Source organism: Saimiri boliviensis, chromosome 8 (assembly GCF_048565385.1).
Source record: "Saimiri boliviensis isolate mSaiBol1 chromosome 8, mSaiBol1.pri, whole genome shotgun sequence".
Lineage (NCBI taxonomy): Eukaryota > Metazoa > Chordata > Mammalia > Primates > Cebidae > Saimiri > Saimiri boliviensis.
Genome location: NC_133456.1, coordinates 87,232,786 through 87,244,026, shown reverse-complemented (window position 1 = coordinate 87,244,026; position 11,241 = coordinate 87,232,786). Strand labels below are relative to the sequence as shown.

Below are 11,241 nucleotides of genomic sequence, written 5' to 3'. Positions count from 1 at the left end.
TGCCAAAATAAAATGTTTTCAGTAGATACTCTTTAAAATTAAAATAGTTATATTAAAATAGCTCATTCAATAATGTTACCTAGAAAGTACATTTTGCAGTGAAGACTTATTAAGCATGGGAAAGTCATGGCTGCTCAAAATCAGCTACTATGTAAAAGATATGATACAAGGGAACAGTGTCTGTATTCCGAATATCTGAACCTAGGGATACCCAGAAATACACAGAAGGAATGGAGAAATGCTGCCTTTAAGTTCTCAGTGAAGGTGGGGAGTACAAAGTCAGTACCATGGGTGTTAATGTGAATACTTACAGCCTCAGATAGTTGTTCTTAAAGATATCCGAAAAAACAGACTAAAAACCAAAAAAAAAAAAATTATAGAAATGGTAATAAATGTAATGGCTGTGATTTTTCCCTTATGTTCATTCTTTTATAATACATATACAACAGACACAAGTGTTTCTCATTTGAATAATTGCTATTTTCTTTTATCAGATGCTAAGTTTGAAGTCCATTGTTTTTTACCCCAGTTCTAGCCTTATCTATTTTGTCTACCCCTGCTGACACATCAATCTTTACCATACGACTTTGTTTTTAAAGGCATACCTCCCTATATAACTTACATGGTCTTATGTGTATGAATTCTTTTTTCACCTAGACCAATGATCCTCAATGTGGGGGTCGAAAAAAAGACATGAGTAGAGGATGAAAGGATGGCCTGGCATACTGGCCCATCTAAAGTGAATCTAGCAGCTCACCCCCACACCCCGAAACCATAAGCATCACCGCTATTCTGAGCTGACGCTGATGGGAGACATTATAACTTTGAGGGGAGTGTGGAGGTAGAAAGAGTTAATAACCAGTGAATTACTATCAGTGAATTACTATAAGTTTGGTGAGAAGTGTATTTTCACTAAAAGGTGAATTTTAGAACCAGAAGTTTATTGGTTTCAATTCTGGATCTACCACTTACTCTAAGTTCCTTAATCTTTATCAGATGGATATAAACATACTCTTCTTTCAATGTATGAGTATTAAACATATGCTAACAGATGGTGCTCAATAAATGCCCTTTGGATCTTATTTTTCAGGTAGACATGGGAGTTCCTTTACATTAGAGGTTTCTCAATCTTGGCACAACTGACATTTTAGACTGGATAATTCTTTATTATGGAGTGCTGTGGGCTAAAGCGTGCCCTGCCCCTCCCCTGCCACTAAATATGTTGGAAATCTTAACTGCTGGTATCTAATGTGACTGTATTTAGAGATAGGGCCCTCTATCTAAAAAAGAGGTAACTAAAGTAAAATGAGGCCATATGCATGATCCCTGATCCAATATGACTGGGGTCTCTATAAGAAATCAGGACACCAGCCCTGCACAGTCATGTGCACACAGAGAAAAAGACCATGCAAAGACACAGTGAGAAGGCCACTGCCTGGAAGCCAAGGAGAGAAGCCTAAAAAGAAACTCAACTGATCTTGGACTTCTAGCATTCAGAATTATGAGAATAAAAATTTCTGTTGTTTAAAGCTCGCAGTCTGTAGTGTTTTGTGATGGCAGCCCCCGGCAATGAGGGTTGGAGGTTTAGCATCATCCCTGGCCTCCACCCATTGATACTGGTAGTATCCCTCACCAACTCCCATCTCCAAAAGTGTCTCCACAGATTGCCAGCTGTCTCCTCAGGGTCAAAAATCTTTCTGCCCACTGCACTGGGAACCATAGTTTCAGATGATCTTTAGCCACCTTTGTATTCCCAGTGTCAGCACAGTGACAAATACATAACTAAGTAGACAACCAGATATTTGCTGAATGAACTCATGCGCCTGCTTTCCAGTCTTGGGTCTCTCTGCTCCCTCACAAACTCCTTTTGTTGCAATTAAAGTAATAATTACTTCCAGTTTAACTTACAGACTGTAATTTGTAATGAAACAAGCAGTTTTCATTTTGGCATAATTTCTGACAACTCAGTGACATAAATATATCCATGTGAGCCCCTATTTTGTTTGACATGCTCACTTACCTCATATCAGTTCTGCTGATAGATTTGGTAAGTGGTGCTTTTAGTTTCCTTAATGCACCACTCAGGATTTCAACTAAATGAAATTATTATGACATATTTTTCTATAGCCATTTGTAACACAGGGAACTCATAAAGAAATCAAATGACTGGACTTCACTGTCAAAACACTAAACCCTCAGCCATAATGACACTCTACGCATTATCAGAAACCCCAAAGCATACCAAAAAGCCAAGGTCAACAGAGACATTCTTTGGAATGAGGAGGTCGTAAATGTTGAACCTGGCAAATCATAAATTTCTTTTCTTAACACTGCCGCATTTGCTGTAGTCTCATTTGAAAGCTCATGTGTTTGGGCTGGGTGGTGGCAGAGGGGTGGGAGTTGGGGGATGCTGGCTCTGAAATGCCAAAGAGAGGCATTATGAACTCTGGAAACATCCAACTACTGGTAGACACTTTACACACATACAGCAATTTCTGACCAATCCATTGCAATGATTTCTAACCCATACTCAACTATCCACAGGATACTGTTTTAAGAACATTAATGTAAACTGATACAGTCTATTCATTTACAAAATTCATTTATTGCATACTTTTTGTTTAATAGCTTAGATTCAGTGTTACAGATTTGACTGACCCAAGTGAAAAAATACTGACACTAATCATTTTTGAGTGCTATTTCAGAAGAATATGCACAAGTTTCTAAGTTATTGTGACTTTGTGACTATTGTGCCTCTAAATTATAATACCAATATCCTACTCTGAGAAACTGTGTAAAACACAGGTCTAACAAAAAACGACATTAACCTCAGGCAACAATCATCATGGAACTGCTGTAACACAGGCATGGTGGTGGCCTGCATCGGCACTCACACACACGTAAGATGTGAACTGACATCCTGCCTTTCTAAAAATACAGATATTTAACTCCTCAACTGTTTCTTGTAATAAAGAGGTTGAAAAAAATCCTTTTGTGAGGTTGGATTCTCCATGGAAGAGGCGGGGAATGGCCTAAGGACAGTCTGAAATTTAGATATCAAACCAAACCAAAACAAATTCCTCTGCCAAAGTGCCAAAGAGTCTGCCTACTCTGCAAAGCGGGGCCTGTATGAATGTCAGTAATTTTACTGAGAGATGTTTTAGAGGCAGGAGGCAACTAAGCAAGTGAGAATATTTTGTAATAATTTTCCCCTCTGGAAAAGCAGAAAAGAATGAAAATCAGCTAACCATGGTATTTAGAATGTAGCATCTTTCCTTGGGCATTTATAAATAGGAAATCTATATAGAGTAACCAAAAGTATCATATTCTAATCACTGCATTTGAAAGGTCAGAAAAAGCCCACACTAATTCCTATTACGCTTGTTTCTTGGTTCAATCTCAGCACTTTCAGGAGTTCTTATGCGACGATTCTGTCTTGGACTCATTTCTGTGTCTTGAAGATCGTTTCTGGAAATAGGAAAAAGAAATGGTGTCTTAGGAGGTAATGAAGTAATGATCATTATTCTACAACAGTTTCTAATTTACAAGTGTTTTCACATGCATTATTTCATTAAAACCTCAAAATAACCCTCTATTCTATTGAATTAATAATTGTTATTACTAGTATTTCTACTTTATGAACTAGCGAATTAGCAAAGATCACAGATAATAAATGGGTTCTGAACCCCTTTTTCTAAATTAAAATCAAGGAGTTTATGCTTCGGTTTAGCATGTAGAGAGCTGGGGGGGAAAAAAGGCAAACAAAAAGCTGCTCCCATCCTAATAAGAAAAGGCCAGAAAGTCTAACAAAATCTTAACTCCTTTTGATCCTTCAAAGACTTGACGTTGTAAAGTAACTAAGAAAGCAAAATTCCAAAGAAAAATGTTCCCCTCCAAAGGTGGGCCATACTTCTCTCACTTTTGGCAGAGTGTTGGAGAACGAGGTGGCTGTCATACAACCAGGTAAGAAGAATCAGCTAAGATTTTCCTAATTTCTTAAATACAGGTTAGTATTGCAGGCTCTGACACAAGAAGAGTCCACTCACACTTGGCAGCTCTTTTCCATAAGCCTTGTCAGGTGCTCACAAGAAAGACTGGAAATAGGGCAGGAGAATGGAGAGGCCACTTCAGTGGCTACTGGGGACAGGAAGAAGTCCTGCCCGCTTTCCTGAATGCTTCTCTCCTGTGAAATATAAGCTTTTCAATTGCTGGGAGATGCACAGGAAACTCCCCCTGGGGCTCTGGCAAAGACGCATTGCCTCTAGGGAAGGAGCAGAGGTGAAAAGGAACACAGGCAAAGATTTACTGCTGCAGGGAAAATGGTGGAAACTAAAACCTCCACCTTACAGGAAGGGCAGAAAAATCTCAGGCTGATGACCTTATACTGACACCAAGCAGAGGTTTGGTCAAGGCAGCCTGACATCATGGGAGGAGGTGGAAGTGCTGAGAAGGACCCATCCCTGAGACCCAGGCACACAGGGTCTACCTAAGACTCAGGCTGGACTGAGACAACAGTGAACCCTAGCTGTCTCCCACCACGAGCCTAGCACCAAGCAATAAGCAGGAGCAGGAATGGCTGAGGGAGAGACAAGGACATGAAGATATGCCCTTATGTGGTGCAGGCAGGAAAGCATGGCTGAAAGGAAAACGGGAGTAAAATTGGTGAGAAAAAGCCTCTGGCAATCCAGTCCCCACACTAAGCAGAAGTCAAAACAGCCATCTGCTAGAGTAAAACTTGAAGTCACTGATGCACTGAAGGTCACATTAGTCACTAGGAAACACCAACCTGAGTCAACTCTGAATTACATGGCTCAACTCCCAACACTAATGACCTAATAGGATGCCCATTTCTAGGCACAAACACTACTGACCTCAGTCCCTATGGTCCTTCACTGTATGGCTAGCATTCACAAAGTATGAGGCACAAAGAAGCAAGGGAAAAAAACCCATTTTGAGATAAAGCAGCTGGCAGATAACAGAGATGACCCACACGGAGGACTTTGAAATACCTATGATTAATATGTTAGAGGCTTCAGTGGAAAAGTCAAGCAACATGCATGTATCAGTGGAAAATTTCAGCAAATGTGGAAATAAGACTCAAATGGAAATGTTAGGAATAGACAGCAACAAAGATAAAAGAATTCTTTCAATAGGCTTTAAGTATAATACACAAAGTTGATAAAAGACTTCGTGAACTAGAAGATATGTCAATAAAAACCATCCAGATTGAGAGACAAGAGAAAAAGGAGTGTGTGGGAGGTGCACATTGAATAGAGCAGCCAAGAGCTATTGGAACAATAAAAATGGCATAACACGTGTATAATTGGAGTACCTAAAGGAAAAGGGAGAAAGAACTATGGAAAATAAATATGTAAATGTATGTGGCTGTGGATTTTCTAAAAATGCTGAAACACATCAAATCAAAATCAAAGTTGGTCAAAGAACCCCAATCATGATAAATACCAAAATTAAATAATCAACAAACAAGATCTCTCCAGGGTTTGTTGTTGTTGCTGTTTGCTGTTATTGTTTACTGAATTTTCTAAACCAATCCTATAAATATGTATTCTTTGTTGTGTATGGCAACTAAAAGTGTCTGCTTGATTAGCTTTGTGGTCCACTAATGATTGCACAGTTCCTTAGACATCTGAAACCAATATCATACAGAACCCCTTAGCAAAACCAGTCTTTGCTGAGGGGCTGTGTCTATGTGCTGGGGCATGCAATCAACATTCACTCAACACATGGTGGACAACTCTGCCTTAGCCTCTACTTCCCGCTTGCCCACAGCCTCAAGGTTAACCAGAGGTAAAAGTCTTTCCTAAGCATGCACAGAGCTCTATGAATGAGTGACCCTCCAGATTCCCAGGTATATTTCGCAGCTGTTCAAAACCCCCATGGAAATCTTATTCTTCACCTTCTACTGTTAGGCTTTTTGGTTAGCATTTTGTTGCCGCATCTGTTATCTACCACCTCAGACAGCTGCAAAGCCAGTCAAATGCCTCTAGTTGCTTTCAACAAACACCCTTAGAGAAAAGGCTTTTTGAACTGAGTGAATTCCAAGTCTGGTAAAGTAAAGATAGTCTTGCAAGTAGAGTCTTCCAGGGATAACCATTAGACACTAAGGCTAAGTAAAAATTCTCTGAGAATGCGGCTTTAAAGGAGCTCCAACCCCACTCTGCCTTCTCTGGGGGCTGCCAGCCTGCTGGTCCTCATCATAACTGCAGACTGTTGGTTCCCGAGGCCACAGAGGAACTAGAGAGAGGACAATGAGAACAAAGCCAGTCGAATCACCGCAAGGCTCACTGTTCTGAGATTCAGACATTTTTCTTGAATAAATGCTCCCTAAATTGCTGCTGCCTTTGGTTAATTTTCAGAGTTTTCCAAAAAGTTGATTCTGACAATTTTTGCAGTTTTGTTATTGCTTTTATGAAGCAGAGAATTTCCACCATTTTTGATATAATTTTTCTTCATCATTTTTACTTTTTCATGTTTTAGTTCAGGTTCTTAAAATATCTCACCTTTCACCATGTCAAATTTTTTATCTCAATGTTTTATTACCATTTACTTATTTGACTTCTGACTCTTTTTAAGGCTTAAGTTTTAGTGGGATGTTCTTCCTTACTTTTAACTTCTATTTTATTGCTCTTTATTCTCATATCTTGTTTTCAAGAATCCTTTAAAATTTTTCAGTAATATTTTCCTCCCATGTTTCCCCTCTATGATTTGCCTTTATGATAGCTGGCAACAGACACGGCTATTGCGGTAGTGGAAGAAGTCATCTATACCATAAGTGGGGGATTAGGCGGGGAGTTCCTAGCAAGGATCTCAGTGATTCTCCCAGAACGATCCTCTAAAACACTTCATCCCCTAAGATGCAAGAATCCTAATACAATAACCCAACCCATATTTTTTCCCATGTATGTAACATTTTGACTTACTGGAATAACACTTAATAAGATCTCACAGGTGCAGCAGGTTTTTAAATTCTTGGTCTTCAGCAGGTATAATCAATGAACTTCTTTTAGTAAAACACAGTGAGGCATCTACTGTTAAGGTATCAAATCTATCTACTGTTATTGAATCTACTGAATGCAAAAACATGCCTTGGGAGATCTGGTCATTCATTACCAGCCTGCTTCCAATACGCATTATTTCCAGGATGGTCTACTTTCTTTCTTGGTAGGGCCATAGGAAGAATCTCTTGGTGTGTGCCTCTCCTTGCCTCATGTTGATTACAGAGAGAGTGGTCAGATCAAGGACCACTCTAAACAGTCCTGGGTTTCCCTTTATTCATTTTTTTTAAACATGGGATTCACTGCTTTCCTGCTGCAAGTACGTTCAATTACAGTAAGTGAATCATTTAACAAACACAACAGGCTCATAAGTGCATGCAAACAACTCCTCATTGGTTTAAAATGAAACGTAGACTATTAATAGAGAAAATGATTCTTCCTTTTCCGATTTTGTAAAATTAGAGAAAGTTATTTTCTAAAATTTTCTTTCAAAGGCACTGAGATAGAGACAAAGAGTTAAGATTCTTAAATGGTGTTAGCTTAAAAATCAAATTTACAAATTTGGAAAGGAGCCTTTATTTCTTTTAAACAATTACAGCCTGCAAGGTGACCACTCTGACAGGCTGAGAAGTGCTGACTCCAGCAGACCTAAAGCATTTCCCTTGTTCCTGTCTTCTGCCTCCTGACCACCCTTGTGTCTCTCATTGTAGCCCTGTGTGGTGTGCCATGACGTCTCTAAGACCTTTGAATATAATGAAACTTTTGTTTTCCCAAACCTCTCCTATGTCTCCTCTTGTGGACACGCCTCACTGACCATCTCATAAAAGAATACAAAATGTAGCTCAAACCAGTTAGATGAATCAATATTTACAGACATAAGACCCCAAGACCAGTCTGTAAAAAATAAGTTTCCTGCTGCTTATGAAAATACTGCTTTATATGGAGCCATGTGTTGCTAACGAAACCTCTAAATCATTTATGGAATTAAGAGAATGTGTTGGAACTGATACGGCATGTTCTAGGACTAATATCTCAAATATGCCACTTGTGGTACCACAAAATATAACTATAAGCTTAAGATAGGAATTTGTAGATCTGCATCATTTTGTTGAAAAACAAAGCTCTGGAGGCTTTTCCTGATTCTGCTTTTAAAACTACATCACAGCGTAAGTTCTTCCTTAGAAGGAACTGCAGCTGTTTAAACTATTCCATACCCTGCTGAAATCAGGAGGCCTGGATTCTGATCCTGGCAGTATCACTAACTAGTCCTTGGACCTTGACTAAGGGCCAGTTTACCTCTCTGGAGCCAAACTTCCTTCTCTATGAAACAAATGGATTGGACTAGATGAACTCTTGTATCTTTCTTGCTTTAAAATGTGAGATGATGGGATTTGTTTTCTAAGTATTTTCTGGTAGCAATGACTTTAAGAAGTCATCATCATCGAAAGAAAATAACCTTTTAAAGGGGAGAGCTAAGATGGTCAAATAGGAAGAGCTCTTATGCAGAGGGTGAGTGAACACCACATTTCCAAATGAGTTATTACTGCCCATAGACCAGGAGATTCCTGGGCTGAAAAGCTCCACGAGTTTCCAGCACAGCTGTTTCAGCTGGTGCAGCAGGTCTCCGCACAAAAACTCTGGGCAGCCGTTTCAACTGGCACCTGGAACTCCAGGGAGACAGAGTGCCCATTCAACCAAAAAAAACAGGGGATGAAACAGGCAGCCAGGTGATCTGGCTTGGCAGGTACAATCCCCACAAAGACCAGCAATCTGAAATGCTCTGGATTGAGAGTTTCGCAGCAAGCGCAGTTGGACCTGGAATGGTCCAGCTCTGTTGGGGGAAGGGCATCTGCCATTACTGAGGCAGTCTGCCACTATTGAGGCAATCCACCACTACCAAGGCAGTCCATCATTACAGAGGCAGTTCACCATTACTGAGGCAGACCGCCATTACCAAGGCAGTTCTAGACCTCTGTAAACAAAACTGCAAGTTCATACAGGAGCTGGGCAGAGCCCACAGCAGCTAAGCAATGCCTCTGCCGGCAGACTGTGACTAGGCTACCTCCTTGCTGGGCAGGACAGCTCTGAAAAAAGGCAGCAGTATGTCAGGAACTTATAAATAAAGCCCCACCTTCCCAGGACAGAGCACCTGGGGAAAAAGGCAGTTATGGGTCCCGCTGCAGCAGACTTAATCATACCTGCCCAGCACCTCTGAACAGAACAATGGACCGCACAGCTCAGCACTTGAGATCGTATAAGGGACAGACTGTTTCCTCAAGCACCTCCCTGACCCCCATATATCCAAAGAGTCACCTCATAAAGGAGAGCTCAGGCTAATATCTGGTGGGTATTCTTCTAGGTCAAAGATAACAAGAAACTGGCAGGAACCCTTACTGTCCTGCAACCGCCACAGGTGATCCCCAGGCAAGCAGGGTCTGGAGTGGACCTCTAGCAGTCCTACAGCAGAGGAACCTGACTGTTAGAAGGAAAACTAAAAAACAAAAAGAAATAACTTCATCATCAACAAAAAGGACATCCACTCAGAGACGCCATCTGAAAATCACCAACCACAAAGACCACAAGTAGATAAATCCACAAAGATGGGAAGAAACCAGCACAAAAAGGATGAAAACACCCCAAACCAGAACGCCTCTCCTCCTCCAAGGGATCGCAACTCATCATCAGCAAAGCAACAAAGCTGGATGGAGAATCAGTCTGACCAATTCACAGAAACAGGCTTTAGAAGGTGGGTAATAACAAACTTCTCTGAGCTAAAAGAACATGTTCTAACCCAATGCAAAGAAAGTAAGAACCTTGAAAAAAAGTTTGACGAAATGCTAACAAGAATTAACAGCTTAGAGAAGAATATAAATGACTTACAAGAGCTGAAAAACACAACGTGAGAACTTCGTGAAGCATAGACAAGTTTCAATAGCCGAAATCAACCAAGGAGAAGAAAGGATATCAGAGATTTAAGATCAAATCAATGAAATAAAACGAGAAGGCAAGATTAGAGAAAAAAGAGTGAACAGAAACGAATACTGCCTGCAAGAAATACAGGATTATGTGAAAAGACCTAATCTACGTTTGATAGGTGTACTTGAATGTGATGGAGAGAATGAATCCAAGCTGGAAAACACTCTTCAGGGTATTATCCAGGAGAACTTCCCCAGCCTAGCAATATTCAAGTCCAGGAAATACAGAGAATACCACAAACATATTCCTCAAGAAGAGCAATCCCAAGGCACATAATTGTCATATTCACCAGGGTTGAAATGAAGGGAAAAATGCTAAGGCAGCCAGAGAGATAGGTCGAATTACCCACAAAGAGAAGCCCATCACACTCGCAGCGGATCTCTCAGCAGAAACCCTAAAAGCCAGAAGAGAGTGGGGGCCAATATTCAACATCCTTAAAGAAATTTCAAACTAGAATTTCATAACCAGACAAACTAAGCTTCATAAGTGAAGGACAAATAGAATCCTTAACAATCAAGCAACTGCTGAGAGATTTCATCACCACCAGGCCTGCCTTACAAGAGCTCCTGAAAGAAGCACTAAACACAGAAAGGAACAAGTACCAGGCACTCCAAACAGGTACCAAATGGTAAAGGGCATTGCCACAATGAACAAACTGTGTCAACAAATGGGCAAAACAACCAGCTAGCATCAAAATGGCAGGATCAAAGTCACACAAAACAATATTAACCTTATATGTAAATGGACTAAATGCCCCAATCAAAAGATACAGATTGGCAAATTGGATAAAAAGTCAAAAACCATCTGTGTGCTGTACCCAGGAAACCTATCTGACATGCCAGGACACATATAGGCTCAAAATAAAGGGATGGAGGAAGATTTAGCGAGCAAAAAAAAAAAAAAGCAGGAGTTGCAATCTTAGTCTCTGATAAAACAGACTTTAAACCAACAAAAATCAAATGAGACAAAGAAGAGCATTACGTAATGGTGAAAGGATCAATGCAACAAGAAGAGCTAACAATCCTAAATATACACACACCCAATACAGAAGCACCCAAATACATAAAGCAAGTTCTTAACCACTTTCAAAGAGACTTCGACTCCCACACAATAATAGTGGGAGACTTTAACACCCCATTGTCAATATTAAACAGATCAACAAGACAGAAAATTAACAAGGATATCCAGGACTTGAACTTAGATCTGGACCAAGCAAACCTAATGGACATCTGCAGAACTCTCCACCCCA

The 11,241-nt window shown here is 40.2% G+C and overlaps 1 protein-coding gene across 2 annotated transcripts in view; it reads right to left on the bottom strand.

The window, feature by feature from the left end:
• Window positions 1-973: 973 nt before the first annotated feature.
• Window positions 974-11,241, bottom strand: part of RAD18 (RAD18 E3 ubiquitin protein ligase) — a 103,437-nt gene continuing 93,169 nt past the window's right edge. Inside the window, exon 14 of one of the 2 annotated variants that reach the window (XM_074404857.1) lies at window positions 974-3,468. In XM_074404857.1, the coding sequence (XP_074260958.1) occupies window positions 3,366-3,468 (103 nt within the window). In that variant the 3' untranslated portion in view covers window positions 974-3,365. The remainder of the gene's footprint in view (window positions 3,469-11,241) is intronic. The other variant, XM_003927112.4, reaches the window with a different exon arrangement.